Source organism: Siniperca chuatsi, linkage group LG3, assembly GCF_020085105.1.
Source record: "Siniperca chuatsi isolate FFG_IHB_CAS linkage group LG3, ASM2008510v1, whole genome shotgun sequence".
NCBI lineage: Eukaryota > Metazoa > Chordata > Actinopteri > Centrarchiformes > Sinipercidae > Siniperca > Siniperca chuatsi.
Window position 1 is genome coordinate 18,762,018 of NC_058044.1, and position 21,897 is coordinate 18,783,914.

Below are 21,897 nucleotides of genomic sequence, written 5' to 3' on the forward strand. Positions count from 1 at the left end.
GTAATACCATAGTGTCTGACACCTATCCACATATCAAGCCCACATCTGTGTGTGTGTGTGTGTGTGTGTGTACATGCGCGTGTACCCACTGAAAACATCTTCACACCGACCAACGTTGCCTGGTTACAGGCCAGTTGGCAAGGAAACTGTGATGGCCCACGCTAATTTGTGATGGCCTCAGACGACTATGTGTGTGTGTCGGGCTGTGTGTGTGTGTGTGAGATGAATGAGGGCTTCTAATCTGTCAAGCAAGACAGGTGACCCAGCACTCTGTTGATTAGCCCAGACAGATACAACGTCAGTCATCCCTGCAGCCACCATGAAACACACTTCTGTGTGATGGAAAACCAATTCAGGACTGTATGAAATCCATGTCAGTTATTGACTGAATGATCAGTTTACGTGACTTACCTGGAAAATTCTATTTTGAAACCAAAGTGGTCCAAAATCTGACTATTGGCAGGAGCTATATTGAAATCTGACAGCAATTATTTTAACATTTTTGTTTCATTGTTTGTTTCTATTGTGCAATGTAAATTTGATTTTCGTTTAAGAAAAGAATAACAGTGCAACAGATGCATGATCTGAAGATTCATTTTTGGTCCCTGAGTATAGACTGTGTGTAGTCAGAGTTATCTGTTATATAGTGAAGAAGACGAAGGAAAGGAATGAGAGCAGAGAGAGTACATTAGACTGCATGCGAGAGAAAGCGATTACCTGTGGCAGTCTACGTGCATTTCCCATCACAGAGAACTGGAGGAGAGAATGGGAAATGAAAGAAGACAGAGGAGAGAAAGGGAGGATGAGGGAAAGAAAGTAGAAGAAGAAAGTAGAGATACTGTAGCAGGGTCTGCCAGTCAGTTCTCTCTGTACCTGCTGATAAGACTAATCTGAGTGAAAACAACTCCACAAGTAATGCCATGCACTTGAAAATTAAATTTATTCGACCCGACATTGGGACTTTAACTTGGTGTCACTTGCAGGTCCAGGTAGGACCAGCTGCTCTGCTGAGAGAACTTAAGCCTCACTGCAGGAAGGTCTTCCCAGTGAGTTTTTCCACGTGGTTTTACTCTCATTTTCCAAAAACATTAAAGTCAGGCTTTAAATTACCCATAGGTATCAATGTGAGTGTGAATCCCTGGAAGACTTCCCTGAGGCCTTATTTAACCCTTAAACTCCAAATTGATGGTCTGCTAAAAACAAATTGAAATTGTTCATTTTAATTTCTAGACCCTTGAGATTAATTTGAACATTTGAACTTTTTATAGATTTATTAAATTGCTGGACTTTCAGACTGCTTGGAAGGAAGGGAGACGCCATATATGTTTTAAAAGTTTTTAGCTGTATACTCTGCCATGCATTGCACCTGAATTCTTTTTATAACAGTGTTCTTTTTCAAAATGACTGAAACAACGAGAGTCAAATCTATCGATACATATGCACTATTACATGCTCATATTCAAGTAGCTCTCCATAGTACTACCAGCCTGTGAAAGTTCTACACTGTGCTAGTGTCCCAGGGGAGGAACAGTGGTTGGTAAAAGGTCAGTGGGGACCCTGTTACTTAAAGTACATTTTATCAATAAGGGGCAACAATAACATTTTTGTTGCTGTTGCATTACATAGTAAGCCCATATAGTGGGTGGACCTAAGATAGGAAACACCTGTAGAATGTAATGGAATCCATTACAATAACCTGCCAAAAAATCATCTACCTTTGTAAAGCTTATAATGCTAAATCTTTGTCGAGAATGTGTCAGAGAGATGTGTATTTAAATCTGTGGTAATTTCTATGGCTGTACTTTGTGGTGTTGTTGTACTCTATTGTCACATTATAAAGAATACCTAGTATTTTGCACTTCCCCTCTTTTCCTTCCCATCCTTTCTTTTTAAAAATGACAAACAACACTTCACAATCATCACCTGCTAGTGATTAGTCCCCCACCTTTTGTCTCTCTTCCTCTTCCTGTGTCTCTCACACTTCAAAGCAGAGTGGATTCGTTCTGCTCCCTGTCCTACAATAATCATCTCCTCGCACAATAAGCCAGGGAAATAACAAGTTCAAGTGTGCAGTCTGTGCAACACTTGCCCCCTCAGTCTTTCACCAGAGTTTCCTGGGGGAAAACACTGCTCGTATTGAAACATGAGTAACGAGGGAAAGAAAGGAGAGTGGTTGAGAAATTTTGGAGGAGCTTGCTGTTTAATGAAAGTGGGTTATAATAGAGTGCTGTGCTGGGACAAGCGAGGTCCTCTCTCAGCTTGTTGATCTTGCTGATGTATGCTATGTCAGATTGTTGCTTAATTGACTCGGTTTGTGTCCAGTTGAAGGTTATCCTATCAAAGGCAGTAATTTCAACCGCCACCTGCCAACTGTGTTTTATTTCTGTACAGCAAGCTATGCTGGTTTACTTCCATAACAAGCAAAGTCTGTGTATTTTTTAAATACTATTAAAGCACGTACTGCAGGCATCATCATGTTATGTTATCATGTGACATACAAGCACAACATTAACATAATTAAAAGAAGATTACAAATCAGCAGCCAGTGTTGAATAGCAGCTTCTAGTCCCAAAATATCAAATATTGATATTTTGTTGTTCCTTGTTCTAACCTCAATTTTTTTGATTTCAGACAGTTCCAACACTGTTCAGAACAGCTCTGTGCACTCTGCATCACACTGCGGTTTTATCTATTTATAACTCCTCCTCTTTTTAATATTGCTTGTTAATTCTTTACCCCTGCTTTTTTTCTCCTGTCATGCTATTTACTGCTTGTTTTCTGTCGACTCCACCACTTCTCTTCCTCTGTCCTCCCTCTAGTCCTCCGCTCTCTTTTTTTTCTCTCTGGTGGCCTTGGCCTTAGTCTCCGATTCTAGGTGTTGTTTATGGCCGCATTAACAGGCATTGCTGTGGCATTTTGGGGGCTATTAGAAGTCTTGTCGAGGCATTAGTCATGTCTCAGAAGTGTGACGTGGGCAGAGCACTGGCTGGGCCAGCGGGGGCCTTGACATGCATGGCGAGCTGGTCTTTATGCGAGCCAGACGGCTGACCTTTTCCTGCAGAATCCTCCGCGACGGGAGAGGTGATGTCTGGCTAATTAATGGTGTGAAACCTTGGCGGCTCATCACATCCCTCCCTTCTGCATCCCGCCCCACTCTGCTGTCGCTGTGTCACTCTGCTTTCAAGTGACACCAGCTTGGGGGGGGTCGTTCTGGGAGGAGCAGGGAGGTATTGGATCTGCCCATCTGTGTTCATCCCAGGTGGAATATGTTCCCAGCTGAGATGCAGGCAAAGTTCAATTTGAATGCTTGGATGATAATGAAATAGGAAAGAGGAATGAGAATCTGAGTGACAGCCGGACGGAAGACAGTCATCTAGTTACAGTGTTACACAAGTCAACTTGACCTCATTGTTTTTTGTCAGTGCAGACAAAGGTGTTATCCTCTGAGGTTTAAATGAAGACAAACACACTCGCACAATTAGAATAACAAGTTCCCTCTTGAGTTTGTATTATTAGATGCTGCAGCATTCCTGCATCTTCTTCTCCTCTGAACGTTACTGCTATTGTGTGGGTAACTCTTAATTCTCTCTCTGCCAGAGGACAATGAAACAATCCACTGGCTGCTGTCTGGTGCCCCGAAAGCATCAGTGCCTGCCCGAGCCTGGAGCTGTCAGGTCAAACCCAGACTGTGGTAGAGATTGGACCTACTCATGTCAGATCAACCTCCACGTGCGTGGCACTTTATTCTTACAAACGGCACTGACCGCTGTGTTGACTATTGTGTGCATTTGTATGTGTGTGTGCAAGGATTCACATCCCTTTCAGTTTATACAAGTTGCTCTTAATAAAAAGAATTATCTGTACCATAAACAAGGTGTTCATTAGGGGGATAAGCATGTACTCACTAGGGCAAATAAATCTACTTAAAAAAGCAGTATATGTGAGAATGAATAAAATTTCTCCTTCCATGTAAAAATGCCAAAACAACAGAAAGGCAATATGTCATCTTCTTTCTCTTCTGTCTTTTAGTTGGCAAACAACACAATTGTTTATTACAGCTACCATCTGGTAAGGAGTGGGACAGACAACGCCCAGTACTCAGTTTTTTCTCAGCAGGTTAAACCATTGCTGACTGTGACTTATTTTATGTTTCAAATACACAATATACACAATGTAGTTGTTCTCATTGACATTTTTCTTTTTCTGTTTCCATCCGAATGAGTATAAAATGGTTCAATACTGACCTGTAAATACTACCCAGAAACTAAGGCAAACAGTAATTCAGCCTGCAGCAGCTGTCAGATTTGTCCACTTGAAAGCATTTTGAAATACAGTTTTTGGGAGTAAACAAGACAAAGACTCTTCAGCCATGTTAGCAGCTCTGTGAGGCAGCACTGCACAGTGGTGCTTTGATGCTAATGTTACCCTAACACAAAGTACCGCAGAGGCTGATGGGAATGTCATTAGTTTTGCAGGTATTTGGTCATAAACCAAAGTATAGGACACATTTTAATTTTGACCTGATGATGGCGTTACAGGAAAAGTTAAGGGGTCATCAAAATTGTTACAATTCATCCTGAGGGCAACAGGAATGTCTGTGCCAAATTTCATGCCAATCCATCCAATAGTTATTAAAACATTTAACTGAAAACCACAAATGTCAACCTCATGGTGGCACTAGACGAAAAGTTACAGGATCCCCAAGGTTGTACATCCTCTGAGAACCATGAATGACAGAATTTTGTGCCAATCCATCTTGTAGATGTAGTTTACTGATTAAATAAAACTTGATCTGCTTGTGGCACTAGATGAAAATAAAAGATATATCATAAATCCTCATAAAGATTCATCCTCTGGGCACCATGGATATCTGTACCACATTTCTTTGCAATCCAGCCAATAGAAACATTTTAATAAAAAACACAAATTTTAGTATCACGGTGGTGCTAGTGATAAAGTCAGGGGATCGCCAAAGTCATTAGGATTTATTCTCTAGGGACCATGAATGTCTGTACAAAATTTTATAGCAATCCATCTTTAAGGTGTTGAGATATTTCGGTCTGGACCAAAGTGGTGGACTGACTGAAAAATGTCAGTTTGGTGTGGATAGAAGTTTAAAAGGACAGAAGAAGAAACATTTTCAAGCTCAGTCCACTTTGTGTGGCCACCCTCCCCCTCCCCTTCTCTCTCTTACAAACACACAAAACACAATATCCCCTCACTATCATGAGGATTTCCATCCATGATGTCTGATTGCCCCACAGTCTCGACTGAGGTCTTCTGGGCGATGTCAGCTGTCAGTCTAAATGTTTGACTTTTCACCCCTCCATCAATATCCCCCCCCCCATTTAGAGCCGCCACCCGCTGACAAGCTGTCGACTCTACTCAACCTGAACTAGTCTCCTAAATGAGACCAAGCCTGGGGCCCCAGCCACCAGGGCAGATGTTAAGCCTCAAAACCACAGAGCGTCTCCCGGTGGCCAAAAGCACCGATAAAGTACTTTTTCAGCTGTGTCAGATAATGTGACAAAAGAGGGTGTGTGTGTGTGTGTGTGTGTGTGTGTGCGTGTGAGAGAGAAAGAGACAGAGACAGAGACAAGAAAGATATCACACAGGTAAAACCCCTTGGTGTCAAGAGCACGGTCTGAAAAGCCTGATTAATATGAGATGGCGAGAGTGTGTGTGTGTCTTTCCATTGTACCTGCTGTCAGAGTGTATCTAAGTGTGTGTGAGTGATGGCCAGTGAATGAGGTGCCCCTGGTCTCGCCTGTCCTCCCTGGTGCTTCAGTGTAATTAGCGGAGAGACTAACGAGCTTCTCCCACTCTAACGAGGCTGGCTTTTTATTAGAACTGCTAATTGCTCCATATCAAGGGAATACTCAGGCTTTGTGTTCGGGAAGCACCGGGGAAGCACAGTAACTGTGTATGAGGCTTTTGTTTGTGTGTGTGTATGAATGTCTGGTCACATTTGAAGACTGTATTTAAACAGGCATCTACATATATATTATTGTGCACATGTGTATACTAGTATACCATATACTGTCGTAGAAAAGGTTTCAGTCGTAGTCATATACTGTATGTCTGTATGCACCTTTACATGTGTTTTAGTTTACATGACCCACATTAACAGGAGAGTGAGCAGTCTGAACATGATCCTATAGTCGTCAGTAGAGGTCTAATCCAGCAAAAGTGAAAACACCTTTGTGGGTGTACCGTGGGTGTGTAGCTGCTCTTCATACTCACAATCAGACTCAAAACATAACACAACCATTACGACACATAACAACCAACACCATCTCAAAGCCTGTCTAATACATACGATAGCTCTATACAATAATTTTATCTCTGACATAATTGAGAAAAGAAATCACTTAGCAACTCATCCACTAAATCACAAATAAAGCGGGATGGATAGCTCTCTACATTCATATCATATCTGCAAGAACAGAAAAAAATAAAAACAAAAAAAGTTATATAATGTACACTATTCTTTATGTAAACAAATTCAATCTCAACAATATCTAACTGTGATAGCTTGCACTAACCGTTTGGTTAACTAGTTAGGCACGAATTTTCTACAGTATTTCATAGCAGCCATGCTTCTGCCCATTTTTACCACTATTTGATTAATTTGGATGTTCCAAGACATTTTACTATCAACAGTGATCCCTAATAGCTTTGAATCTGTTACTTGTTCAATATCTAAACCTCCTATAGTTAAGTGTAAAACTGATGCGACACTTAATGAATATTTTGAACCAATTACCATACATTTTGTCTTTTCAATATTAAGAAGTTACCCAATTTAAAACCCCACCGATTTCTCCAGGTGTGTGTGCTGATGATTGTCTGCATACATCGCAATGGTTGTATTATTCAAAATTAGAGGTAAATCATTTGTGAAAATGGCAAACAAAAGCAGCCCTAAACAACGTACTTGAAGAGTGCCCCTTTTTATATACATGCTGATACACATATTAAAATAATTTTTAAATAAATACTTTTGGATTTGCTCATATACTATTCTCTCCATGATTTTACTCAAAGCGGGTAGTATGCCTATTGGTCAACTATTTTTACCTGAGAATGGTTCGTTACCATTCTTGGCTAGTGGAAAAAAGCTATTTTCCTTGCCAGAGCAGTCGATTCTGCTACAGGTTTCAGTAACTAATTTTAATTTTTAATGTTATCAATTACACATGTGCTTCTCCTGCTTTAACAAGCCAAAATGTCTGCTGTGAAAAATGTCTATTATTCATGAAGATTAAGATTAGACCATGTTGATCAGTGACTGAAGATGGTTATTAATGGTACTATGGCTCAATATATGGTACATAGTTTAATATCATTTTTTAGCTCCTGCTGTAGCCATCCACTGGCTCATAAGAAGCCAGAATGTACAGCGAACTCTCTGTAGGTATAGTGGCGTAATATAGAAGTCTAATTTGCTACAGTCAAGAGGAGTTGACATGTGAATGTACAGAATGTGTGTGTGTGCGTGTGTGTGTGTGTGTGTGTGTGTGTCGACTCCTCTGACTAAGCTGAGTTAAAACCTGGACCTCATTGCTCTTCAATCAGAGTTGATTGATTAATTGGTTAGGCATCATGTTCCTAATTGCCTGCCACTTTCCTGCCCTAACCCAGGCACTACAGTCCTATTTGGATTGGATTTATTACTCTAGGGGACATTTGGCGATTGTAATACTTCATATGCAATATATAATACTTGTGCTGATCAAAAACATTGTAGTTTTACGACATTTTTGTCAGTATTTAGACACACTGCATTTTAAAAGGGTATCTGAGTTTTTAACATTAATAGCCTGCAGTCCAGCTTGGGAATCTTTATGACTATGGGAAAAAAAGGAAAGCCATTAGGAGAGTAAGACCCTGCCAGCTCATTAAATGGGCTGTTATAATGTCAGCTACTGGTAATTAGTCTGTCTGGGCTAGTCTGCCTTCATGCAGTATAACAGATTTTATGTGTAGTGCAATACACTATCACCTCATACAGTAGTAAACCTTTAGATTAGGGTCTTGCAATTGTACAGGAATGAAAAAAAAAAAAAAAAAAAGGTCAATATGAAAAGTATCCAAAAGAGCCATAATTTCTGGATGATTTAATAGCTTGTTTTGTCTGTGGGTCAGCAGATCGAGCAGGTAAGAGGCTGTTTTTTTACTGCAGTCCTTTTAATAGCAACCATTCAGTGGTGCACACTGTCTGACTTTGCAGGGGGATTGTAAGTAATTATATAGCTAGACAGGCTGTATGCTGACTGGATTTTGCCATACCAGTTATTTAATTAGAAGAAAGCAATAATAATATACAGAAATTCAATAATATAGTAATATATTTTTGTGTTTAATACCCAAAATCACAGCATATAGCATAAAGTAAATATTTGAGATGAGCATAGCTTTACAGAATCATACTTTTATGTTGACTGTTTTTCCAGACATGCAATTTAGTAACAGTAATAATATGGGGATATTTTCTATGTAGTGACACATAGAGTATATAACGTATATACTTTATAGGTGAGTTTGCGTTCTTCTCTGATGCCTGTTAATATGAAACAATGCAAAGTAAGTCTTATGCATCTCAAAGACTGTGTTTATTTTTGGCACTCTCCCCTCAAGACCACCTACAGTATATGCTTGGACATATAGAGCCTCACACACACACACACACACACACACACACACACACACACACACACACACACACACACACAGTCGCTTTCAATCACTTTCGGGGACATTACATTGACTTACATAAGGAAGGCCCCAAGAAGTCCCCACAATGTGACTGTGTAAACAGATTTATGTCCCCATAACATTAGTAATACCTGCCCGCACACATACACAAACACACACACGCACACAGTCATACACAGACACTCTATTGTCCTCTGGCCCACTATCATTATGGCCTTACAGCAATTCAAGGGCTATTGGAGCTCCTGTTGCTTAGGTTACACGTTATTGCACCCTCAGTCAGTCCCGTCATGCATGTTGCCATGCTGATTAACCATGTTCATGCCTGCTACACCGCCTCAGCCTGGAGGATGTTATTATTAAAAAGTGTGACTTCAGAAGTCTTTACTGATGCTTCAGGCAGCAGCCATGTCTCGTGTTGCAGTATGCAGTGTGTTGCTTCATGTCCTTGTCCACCAACACATCTTTGCTGTTATTTCAGGTACTGAATAACTTTAATTATTCTTTTCTACCTGATGGAGTTGTATAACAAGCCCCACCTGCTGATATCCTGCTTGACACTGCATCCCCATGTGACAGGTCACACATGTTACTGTGCTGAATGACTGCTTCATGCCTGTTTCTGCACAAGCCCGTATGGCTGTATTATTTAAAATTAGATGACTTTATAGTGGGTAAGACTTCAGGTTACTGCCCTGTCAGTTTGTTTCATGCCGTTTCTGCTTTATTACGTAGAAGACAGTGAGGAGTGAAAGAATGACTGGAGAGTGACTGACAAGATGACTCACAGCAAAGGTCTTCATACAACAAAGCCAACATTTTAGGATTACATGGAACAGTGTGGGCTGTTTCTTGCAGAGCTCAGGGGGTGTATCCTGTCTGAAATGTCGATGATGTTGTTATCCAAGGTTTTTTTTTCTGCTTATGCAGCATAAATCAGACACAAGTTTACCGTCAGCAATGTAGCGACTGATATTCTTTTTTGCTCTTCTTTTATTTCCAAAAAAACGATTACTTGGAAGCACATACTGTTACACTGGACAGATATAGAAGAGAAAAGAGAAAAAAGTTTTGATTTTTTTTCACTGATTTACAAGGAATTTGTAAAATGTCCTACTCCTGAGTGATTTTCCTGCAGCATTTTCACTTGCATACACTACATGATTATCACATGCCAGCATTACATTAGCTCTTCAGTACGTGACAGGTTCAGTGTGTGTGTGACGTAGGTTTAAGAGGATTTGAGAGTCACTGTCTCTCCTAATTAACTCTGGTGTCTCTTCATTCACTCTCCATGCTTCCTTCCTCCCTTTAGCTTGTGTTTACTGTTCCAGATAACAGCTCATTGGCAGCTCAAAGCTCCTGGACAGTGACCCGTACCAGTCTGTGTCAAATGTCAAAGGTCACTGAAAGTGCCGGAGGTCAGCCACGGCTTAGAGTCAGTAGTTAAGTTGATCAAAAAGTCTTAAATAACCTTCTGCCAAGCCCTTCTCTGGTGTAACTCAGGAAAACAAGTTAATGGCTTATGATGAATATCCTAACCCCTGAAGTGCAGCAGAGGACTTTCCTGTTTTTGATTCTTTTCAGTACCTTGATATGACTGAATGGAGCCAGTTGAGATCATGGAAAGGTACAACAGCAGTAACTGTAAGTCAGAGACAATGGACTTGGACAATCTCTCCCAGATTGTTTTTACAGTATATGGTCAGATATCTGCTTACTTTATTTTTAAGGTCTTATGATGGCTCAGTCTATCACCCTGAGGGCTAGATATAATCAAATTTTAAGTTGTTTTGACTATATTTTTCACTGTAGCCTTTTGTATATTTTATGTTTGCCCTAATTAATTTTTCCAGGCTCTCTGTGCAAAGTTGAATACTTGGAAAGAAACCCTGACCCTTACAAACTGCCTACCCTCTAGTTCCATAATATTCAGCTTTATGAAAATGAGGCAGAAGACAAAAAGCCTTGCATTGTGTCCAATCGCACCCCCTCGCTACAGCCCATACCAACCCTCCTTTACTCACTGCTCCCCTCCCTCCCTCTGCTGTTGTTCTTCTTCGCACTGACACCAGGCTGCTGAGAAGCCCTCAATATGAAAGCTTATTGGCTGTGAATGTTTTGTGGTATTATGTTTGCACCAGGATTTGTAAGTGTGTGTGTGTGTGTGTGTGTGTGATTTTGTGTGTGTATGCCTATTTTAATCTGAGGGATTTGCATCTCACTCCCTTTGCTGTTTGCAAAACAAGCCTTATGGAGCAGAGACAATAACATAGTTATTAGAAAATGAAAAATGTGCTGGGATAAAAGTTCACTTAAATTCACAATCTGGTGAATGTTCCTAGATGCACAAGCTAAATACTTACCAATATGTAAGTACTGCATTACCCAAAATCCTCTCCTCATCCATATATGTACATGTAGTATTAGTAACTCAACAGTAACAGAAAATAAGCATCTCCAATGTATTTCTTTATTGTTATGACTCAAGGACAACACAGTCAATACGACTGAGTAGAACTGAGGCAATTAGTTGTTTCATCGACAGAAAATTAATTGGAAACAATTTTGTTATTCAATTGATCATTGTTAATTGTTTTTCTTTAGAAAAAATACCTTTAATTTAGTAGTTACAGTTCTTCTATGAGAATAAATAGAATATCTTTTTTCTCTTTTCAGGTTATAGACCAAACATTTAATCAATTAATCAAGAGAAGAATTGGCAGATTAATAGATCGTTAGTTGCAGCCCAACAACTGAGATTTTGTTAGTCTTTCTGGTTTATGGTGAAGCTTGAGGAGTCTTGGATGGAGAGTTTATCATATAGTGTCCGTCTCTGCATGGACCTCTGGGTGCATCAAAATAAAATGATCACTAATTGGAGTTTGGGTAAACCTTCCATGAAATTGCCATTGGAGGTCCAACATTGTGTGTGTTAGTGAGTTAGTGAGTGTGCGTCCCTCTTCTGCTCCGCCCCTGTTGACTTCAGAGAGTGCTCACTCAACTATGAAGCCTGTGGTGTCACAGAGAGGAGCGAGGGAGTGTTTGTGTGTGAGGAAAATAATGTATGGCTGCCTGCGTCTGGGAGTGACAGTAAAAGAGATAACACAGCAAATTTATTGAACTATTTATTTTTCTTTTCAGGGAGCCCACATGTTAGCTTTAGAGAGAGAGAGTGAAGGGAGAGAGTGGAGGAGAGGGGTGTGAATGTAGGGTGAGGGGGTGTTCTGTGTGGGGCGGGGCGAGGAGGGTGAGAGGAGGCTGGCTGGGGTTTTAGGGATGTGTGTGTATGTGTTTGTGTATTTGAGAGAGAAAGATGGGGGAGGTGTGTTTTGAGGGTCTTGGATTGGACTGTAATCCTTTAGTCCTGGTTAGAAATAACCCTGCGTAGTCTGGGACAAACAATATGACAGGGACACACACACACACTCACACACATACACACACAACATATTGTTTTGCTCACACGCTGAGTGGTGAGACAGGCTTTGGCTGACGTTACTTCATCATGACAAAATGTCCTTGGCAGAAACTGGCTGATTTACTGCAAGAGAAGGTTGGTTCTTTCTGTAAAGTAGAGTTTACATTTTATGCATAAAGTGTGTGTGTGTGTGTGTGTGTGTGTGTGTGAGAGAGAGAGAGAGAGAGAGAGAGAGAGAGAGAGAGAGAGAGAGAGAGAGAGAGAGAGAGAGAGAGAGAGATGTTTTGGTGTGCATATGTAAGGGAAAGGGATAGTGTTGTGTGTATGATGGACTCAGTAGTGCAAGTTTAATCATATTCAGGAGTTAACTCTTGTTTGTTTGCCTTTGAAGAAACATAACAGTAAAATGTTGTAAAAATGCATCATTGTAAGAATATTCTCTAGTTTAATAGGAATGTACAAATTATTTCTGCAACACCTCTTTCCTCCTCCTCTTCTTCTGTTGGATGCCATGTGGCAGATGACACACATTCAAACCGGTTGTCATAACTGAATAACTCACTTCTGGTAAGGTTACACTTGTGAGCCCTAATTCGCCTTTTCTTAACCAAACATACTAGAATGCATAAAATGCCTCATCTGGTTGCACCAAAATAGGATGTTACTCACGTTGCCGTCACACCTCCCACACCAGATATGTAAATGTAAGTAAGTTGTCACATAGTCTTTTACATAGTCCAGATGCAGTCTAGCTTAGATAGCCATAATTTAATGTAAAGTGGGTAAAAGTCTTGCAGACAAAGATTTAAAGTCATAATTACATGAAATTACTTCATCTTGTTAGTTTAATTTTCCTCACCAAGCATGCAACAAATTTGATTAACAATTTAAAATTTTATTTTAACATTTAAGCATTTTAGCAACATTTTATTTCCCAGTATCGCTCTACTAAAATCATATTGCATTTGATTATTGGGTAATTGTGTGTTCTAGTGCTTACTTTACGAAATGTAAAAAGACACTTATCTTCATTGCAAACACCCAGTAATTAAGCTGTTGGACATAAAGACCTTTGTCCGATCATAAAACATGCCAAACACGCAGAGAACATAAGCCTCATTTCCATTGCATGGTACGACTCGGCTCGACTCGACTCAACTTGCTTTTGGTACCAGGTACTTTTCTTGATTTCGTTTTCCACTGCAGATAGTACCCCCTCAATGTAGGTGGGATTCTTAGCTGATCATTAAAGCGACGGCATGTGAAAGTGCCGTAACATTATCTTCAGCGCGACACATCATTTTGTGGGCTGCCATTTTTAAAAATCTGGATTGCTATTGTTGGCGAGTTTGTGCAGAATTTCCCGTGTCATGCAAGTGATGATTCTAGTGACAACTCTCTGACCAATCAGGGGACTGCAGTGTTTTTAACTCCACCATAAAACTCAATTCGCTTGGAACCTCGACCGAGGTGATATATATCGTCCAATCTGCTCACCTCTTAAGAATTATTCCATGCCATAGCTCTTCTGAACACTTAATATAACTACTATAACATAAAAATCAGTGTATACATTTAATAAGCTGCAGCCACAGGAGCTGCATAAAATCTATTTTCAGGCCAAGTGTTAATATGCATGAATATTACAGCCAGATCGCAAAGATGACATTGAGTGGAAAGTGTACTGACAACTGTAGCCTTAACAGCAACAAAAAAGCTGTATTACTGTTAGGTAATATGGAGAAAAACAACACAAGGAAGAGCCAAAACCTCTTCTCCCCGTTGTCATTTGGTTGAGCATAGAGCACCTGCTTCCAGCCTGGCTTTACTCAGCGTCTGCCAACACCGGCATATGGCAAATACACACTCACATACACACACACGCATGCATGTACACAGTCACTATTTCTGGTTCAGGGGTGATGGAATCTGGCAGGCAGCTCATAATGTCTGAATGTCACATCTTTATGCATGAATGTGCTGTATTTACACACATAGACATGGTTACACTCACATTTGCAAATATATGGCGCATAGAGACAGAGAGGTAGCAACTGTCTTCTGCCTGCATCCACAAACAACCTGACATTAAAATCAAACATTCAAGTCCTGGATTGTCATATATTCCAGGCCAGTTTTTTCTCAGTTGAACAGACAAATACTGTCACACAGCTGTCACTATAAGTGTCTTTGCTCACTTCTCGCCAATCAATTTTATATTATATATTTATATACTTATCTTGGATATACAGTAGTTCACAGCATGAAACAAATAATTTTTTTATATTTGTATATTTCTAAGTGGCAATTTCAGTCTAAATTGTCACTTTAGATTTGTAGCCCCAAGCTATTAAGTGCAAAGGAAAGAAAGGACCAAGATGTCAGGGCTCTTTTTACATTCAAGTGCTTAAGTAATCACCACTGTGAAGGTCTTTTGAATTTCCAGCTTTTTAAAACATCAGAATATCTGGTGTTTTCCAGATACATTTGAATGCCTCCTCTGTTCAAGCTGTGAATAAGTGAAAAACTACAAATGCCTGTGGTTTTTAGCCAGAATCAAGATGCAACCACATAACTCCTATTTTAGCCTCTTTACACTGTTTCCCAGTATGTTTTAGAATAGTTTTTAAGATTTTACTGATTACTTTTAAGGCACTTCATGGCCTCTCTCCCTACTATATCTCTGACCTCTTAGTACCGTACGGGTCGACACGTACCTTGACATCCTCGAGCAGAGGTCTTTTGTCTGTTCCAGAGACCCGGCTGAAAACTAAAGGGGACAGGGGACAAGGGGATATTTGCAGTCAGGGCCCGTGGCTCTGGAACAACCTGCCTGAGGAAATCAGGTTGGCTGAGTCAGTAATCTCTTTTAAGTGCCTTCTAAAAACATACTTTTATTCGAGAGCCTTTCCTGATTTTTCTTGAGTTTTAATTTTCTTTAAACTGTCTTTTACTTACTTAAAAATGTTTTTCTTGTGTTTTATCTGTTTTCTTTTAAAACCAGATGATTTTATGACGTGTGTTTTATTTTGCTGCCTTTGTGAAGCACTTTGTAACATGGATTTTGAAAAGTGCTCTATAAATAAAGATTATTATATTATTATTATTAAATGAGGTGCCCAGTGTCATTTCAAAGTGAAATCCAAAGCTGTTAAAAGGTACTGCTGCATCTCAACAGTTGGGCCTTTTTGGAGCAATTAAGGCTTTTCTACAAAATGCTCAAACTATGACTAAACCACTGCTGATGGGTTTTTGAGCTTTTGATGTTTGGCTGCACAGAGAATGATGCACTGTGGATACTGACCGCTCATGAACATCTAACATGTTTATTTGTATCTGGTGCTTATTTGATATGCTGCATGTGTGTTGTGCCTGTAATCAACTGTTGGCCATGTTTAGTTTGCTTCAAGTAGCGATGTATTTGCGTCTATTCTATTCTATTTACACTTCCATATTATTGCAGTTAGATATATTACATAAAGTTCTAATCATTTTTGCATTTCTGTGTGTGTTCACATGCAGTATGACCCAGAGAATTCGGGCTTCATCAGTACGGAACGGTTCAGGGACCTGCTGGCGACCCACGGCTCCGAGCTTGACCCCCACAAACTGGAAGTCCTATTGGCCCTTGCGGATGGCAACGCCGATGGAAAGATCTGCTACCAAGACTTTGTCAACCTGGTGAGATGTTTTAACCTTTTATAGGCTTGCTGACATCAGTGTTCAGCAGAAATCAGTAGTTTATTGGGCTTGCAACTCGACTTTGACTTTAACGCCAAAGACTTCTCACTTCACTTTGACTTTCGACTTTGGACCTTTTGACTTGATATCCTCCACAAGCCTCAAAGATTAAAAATTATGTTATAAAAAAGTGTACATCAAATCAGCTTGTCATGTTCCTGACAATGACTTTGAATCAGTCCATCAGCAGATAATCATGTTTTGCAAGCAGGGGGAAAACTTAAGGTGCGGGCAGTGTAGACCTGCAAAATGATACCTCAGATTATCATATTCGACACTGAAGACTCTGCAGTGGTCAAATTACAGTTGAATGTAACTGTATCGCAGAAAAAACACATCAAGTAACACCTGATCATTTTGCCTTTAAATGTTATGAAGTTAATTTAAAAGCAAAAAATACAAACTTCAAAGACGCATTCATTATTTCTGTACATTTCAAGACTCGAAACACTGACTTGACTTGGTTTTTGACTTGGGACTTCATCTACACTTTTTGTCAGACATGAAACTTTTTTTCATTTTTACATCCAGTCCCAAAAGCCATATTCCGAGATCACCTCAGCTACAAGGTGGAGAGTCTTCCTAATAAGAAATGACTCTCAGTCTGGTGATAAATTCCCCTCTTAATGCTCACCTTGCCCCACTTTCAGTTTCACCTTCAAACTGCAGCCTGCTGCTGATTGTCCAAGGTCTCACTCAACCATCTCCAGCTGTGCTCGCTGCCTCATAACCTTCTCATTTTCTGTTTTGCACTGTCTTGCTGCTGTTCCTCATGGGAGGTTGAACCGCTGACCCGGGACAGTGTAGAGTGGTCTTGGAGTGGGAGTAGCTGTGTGGTACACAATAACTACTGGGTGGCTGAGGGATGGAGTGGGGGGTGTGTGTGTTTGTAGAGACTGTAGGGAATTCATTGTTGTCTGTGAGTGTGAGTGTGTCCATCTCTCCTTTTCTCTCTTGTTCTTCAGAGCTGTTTATTGTCTGATACAGTGGGTGAGGAATGAGGCCTGTAGGAAGCTGGGAAAAAGTTCAAAAGAGCTTTTCGCTGTTGGTTTCCAATTGGTGCATTCATGTCATGTGACAGGCTGTGGGTCATGGCATGCAACTGGAAGTGGGACAGAGAGGAATGCCGGCATTTGTGTGTACATTCACATTTTTTTGTCTTAGTCACTATTGTGTCCATGGTTTATACATTCATAGAGGCAGCAACAGAACAACAGAAGCTAAACACAGAGAGCAATACAGGGAGGGGGGGAAGGAGGGAGGAAAGACGTGACATGTATTCATGATTATGGTAAAATGCTGTGCAATGAATGAATAAGTGCTGAAACAATTAGTTTAGATTACATTAATTGATTAGTTAATCATTTATCAAGCACAAATGCCAAACATTTGCTTGTTCCACTTGCTCAAATGTGAAGATATGTTGCTTTTATCTCTTTAAAATGATTGTGAATTGAATATCTTTAAATTTCCAAGAGTTTTTATAGAGATTTTATAGACAAAACTAGTAATAGAATAAAAAAAATCAACAGATTGTCATTAATGAAAATAATTGTTTGTTTTAGCCTCAGAATGAATACTACAATTAGTACTACTTTTGGTTAAAGGTTATACTGTATGACCAGCACACAAACAATAAAAACTGACGTTCAGGCACTGAAAGTAAGAGTGTACACCTCTGTTTCAGGAGCCGGGAGCCAGTCATTCAAGGCTAAATGTTATCTATAAGGATTTCTGCCCAGCCTTTGTGAAAAAGCTTGTAATATGATACCACTATGTAAGGATTGTAAGGTATGCAAACATAAACATAACATAATGGTCTTTCTAAGGGAAGGCATCAAAGGGTCAAAGCCAATATGGGAACTTGAGAGAGTTATAATTCTTCCAACAAGTTTTAATTGGCTGGTTTCTCTTGGCACATTTTTATCTCTCCAACCCCTCTGCCCTCACAGGAGGAAGGAAAGAAGGAAAAAATAAATGAAGAATAGATTTAGAGGAGGAGGCCAAGAGAGACAGAGACAAACTGTGAGGGGTTTATTTGTCGCGCCGTCTCTCCTTTGCACCGCAGCTCCTCCATCAATGTGATTGTCAGTAATTGCTTGCTCACTGCTCTGTCACAGTCAGCGTTAAAATCACTGCTCTCTCCCTCTCTTTACCTCTTCCTCCCTCCATCTTCTCTCACTCTTTACCTTCTCCCTCGGTTTGTCTTCCTTTGCGTAAGCTTTCAGCTTTTTCCCCACTGCTTCTTCCTTATCAATGCCTTTCTCCTTCTTCTTTGTGTCCATCCATCTCCTTCTGTCTTTCTCTCTCATACATCACACTGCGACTGTTCTGGGTAGAAACTGGCTCAATAATAGGTTTATACTTCCCAAAATATCTACAGAAATATCTACAGAAAAGGTTGTTTCCCCCAGTGGGATGAAATTGTGGAATGATCATGATGTATTTGTGCTTACAAATGCACTGTTATATGTCCCTTTTTGGGGTTGTGTATGCCTGATGCGGTTTTATTTTGCTTGAGATACACTATATTGTCAAAACTGTGTGGACGCCCCTCCTGTTTTTCATGGTTTGGGCTAGGCTTAGTTCCATGCTACAGCGTACAGTGATATTTTACACAACAGTTTGCTTCCAACTCTGTGGCAACAGTTTAGGGAAGACCCTGTTCTGTTTCAACATCACAACACACAAGAAATAGTTTGAGTTTGGTGTGGAGGAACTGACGAAGTTGACGCAGTAGGGCTGCCAACACAGAGGGCTCTGGCAAAAAACTACTGAGTCATCCGGCAAAAAAGGTGAACCTTGGGCCTCCCTGGTGGCCTAGGGTTTAAGGCGCTGACCATGAACCGCAACATCACTGATTTGAGTCTGGCTGGAACTTTGTTGCATGTTGTTCCCCATCTCTCTCTCAAATCATTTTCTTTCAACTATCTAACAAAGACAGGAGATGCCTAAAAATCCTTTAGAAAAACCTGGCTCAACTTTCACCACAACGTAATACAGCTTCATCCGGCAAGATTCTGCATTGGCTAATCAAATACATTTGAAACACCAGCCCCCATCAACGCGGCCCCTTGCATCCCTTAATGCAGCGCTGTTTTTCCGTCTGAATGCCCACTAATGCTGTTGTAGCTGAATGGGAGCAAATCCCTGCGGCCCAGTTCCAAAATCTTGTGGAGAGCTTCTCAGAAGAGTGGAGGCAGCAATGACATATGTAATACACAGGTGTCCACATACGTTTCACCATATAGTGTATTTCTGTGATAAAGTTGATGCACTTCTGCTACTCTTGCTTTTAGTCCATCCCTCTTTTCCAGCCTTCTTCATCTTCCTCTACCTCCTTCTTCCATCTGTCCTCCTCTGTCTCCCTCTCTCTGTCTCCCACTTACGTCTCTCTTCCCTGTCTCTCTCCTCTGACTGTGTTTTCCATTGATCAAACTGTGAAATTGTCTCTTGCTGGCCGAACACCCATTTGTCCCCTTCACCTCTCCCTTCTCCTCTTGCCAGTGGGTCAACAGACAGAATGTCATTCTTTCTTTTGTGCCGTACAAAGAGGAGAGGAATTGCTCTCACTTCACACGAAGAATTGACTGTCTTTATGGAGCATGGCTGCCTGGAGGATGTCCGTGTGTGTGTGCGCGCTATCTGGAAGTGGCCATGGTAACCCGTAATCATTTTCCCACAGCTCTCTGTGCCTAACATAAAGGCTGAAATAATTGGGTTTTTCTGAAGTTTATCTTCAAACATTGATACACACAGAGACCGTAAAAGTCTCATTAAACAATGCCAGAAGAACTATCAGCCAACTGTTCATGCAGAGATTTTATTGATATTTTGATTTTACATTTGTCCTTCTTATCGGTTGTTTAGGATGCTTTTATTGCAGATTTTCAGATTCTGTTTAATTTTGAACTATGTAACCTTAATTTGGGTGTATTTTCTCCTTAATGTGTTTTCTTGTACATATCTTCAGATCAGAGAAGTATGTCCACTATCCTCAATTTAAAATGTACCTTATTTCTCTGATAAGTCTGTGTTTGAATAAACATCAATCACAGCTTCAATACACAGGCAACACTTGCAAATTGCAGTAGTTGTAGCCATCCACTTTTACCATACTTTTATTGCCGATAGCCACATTTCATTTATCTATTTTGCCAATCTCTTCCCTTGCTGAAAACAATAGCACTCACCTTTGTCGTCTTAAAATAACATCCACTAACTGACACATCTGGGCCTCCTGCAATCCTAGAGACACAAACACAATAGTAGATTTGAGTTATGGAGTGTGACACAAACAGAGCAGAGTAAGAAAGAGATTGGGGAAGGAGAGAAAGAGTGATACAGACAGAGAGAGAGAGAGCTAAGGAGACTGTGGGAGAGGAGTCATTGCATCATCATGGTGAATCTTAAAAAACACACAGCACGTTTAGTAAAAGGCACACAGCTTGGAGACAGCAGTGATTTAGGCAGAAAGCTGAGGCTGCCACAGGAGCGATAAACCAGAATCTGTTTCACATCTATGCAAAGAAATGGCAAAAGTATTTTGGTTGTATCAACTGCTCTTAAGCTCAAACCCATAACATTTTTTTTTTTTTAACTTGACATTTTAATTGATACAAACGTCCTTTAGGCCCATAGCATGTAATTCTTGTGTTTATTATTATGAGGATTAATAATATTTTCCTGTTCCATTGTTCCCCCTACAAATATGTTTATTCACACTCTCTCTATATTCATTCACACTGTGTGTGTCATACAAAATGTAAAGATTGATTTAGTATGCATATGCATTGTCGGGAATTCGGTTAATAAATTGCTGATCATAAAAAATAAATACATAAAAACAATAACAAACAGCTGATACGCCTACATATTATTCTCACTTTTCTCACATGCCTGCTGTTACAGGCTACCACTGTATGTGATATAACTTGTGATCCTTCTTTCGTTGCAGACTTTGTGATATGATCTAATCACTAAAAGTCAAGGACTTAACGCATCCCTTGGTCCATGGGAGGTGCATGAGTAATTTTAACATGAGAACATTCTTCAAATCCTCTCTGTGGACATATCCACTTTTGTGTGTCAGGGTTGTACGTGTGTGTTCAATAGAAAATGTGTGCATATGTGTGTTTTGACTGCCTGTATGTATCTGCACTGTGTGTGAAGAGTTTCAAAATGAAAAGCCCACCATTTGAAAAATGTGACACCTGTGCTATAAAAATGACTGCGCTAAATCAAAAAAGATGACAGTGCTTTTAAAATGAGAGCAGAGAAGTCGTTTCCTCAGGTTTTAAAAGTAATTATACTGACTGACGGACTCTAAAAGATTAACGATGGTCCCCGCCCATCAAAAAGGGACATATATATGTTTGGAAGTGAAATCTTTATACACAGAAAGGGATGTAGAGAAAGGTTTGGTGGTTGCTAGGTGACGATACAGGCATTCTGTTGCCATGGTGAGGTGGGAGGGGTCTGTCAGTGTGCTGGACTGAGGAAGATTGGTGTGTGTGTGTGGCCTGTACCTATTGTGCTTGTGTGTTGAGACTCAAGTTGTAAAACGTGGAGTAGTAGTGAATAAACAAGATGGTTGTTAATGTCAAAACCTACTGCACTAGTGCTAATAAAGTAGTAAAATTCTCTGACCTGTCTCTGACCCCTCACTCCTTCCCTCTCTGTCTTCCCCTCCATTCTTTCTTCCCTCCCGGCCTTACTCTTCTCTCTGCCTCCCTCTGTCTCCTCTTCCTTCATCACTTTCCTCTTGTCCTTCCTCCTTTCTCCAGATGAGTAACAAGCGCTCCAACAGTTTCCGGAGAGCCATTCTGCAGGGGAGCCGGCAGCTAAAAGGCTGCAGTCTCAGAGATGAGGTTGGCTTGGGGCTGTCTCAACGGCTGGTCCGACACGTCGCCTACGAGACCCTGCCCCGCGAGGTCGACCGCAAGTGGTACTTTGACAGCTATACCTACTGTCCCCCTCCCTGGCTCATCCTGGCTATCACCATTGCTGAGGTAAAT

General features: G+C 40.4%; 1 protein-coding gene across 6 annotated transcripts in view; it reads left to right on the plus strand.

The window, feature by feature from the left end:
- The window catches only part of rhbdl3 (rhomboid, veinlet-like 3 (Drosophila)), a 58,934-nt gene that overhangs the window by 17,933 nt on the left and 19,104 nt on the right, over positions 1-21,897 (plus strand). For 2 of the 6 annotated variants that reach the window (XM_044189025.1, XM_044189026.1), the window contains 2 exons: positions 15,662-15,820; positions 21,667-21,891. In XM_044189025.1, coding sequence (XP_044044960.1) covers positions 15,662-15,820; positions 21,667-21,891 — 384 coding nt within the window. Of the gene's footprint in view, positions 1-3,597; positions 3,730-12,029; positions 12,275-13,295; positions 13,315-14,907; positions 14,986-15,661; positions 15,821-21,666; positions 21,892-21,897 lie in introns of those variants that run through there. The other 4 variants (XM_044189024.1, XM_044189027.1, XM_044189030.1 and 1 more) reach the window with 4 other exon arrangements.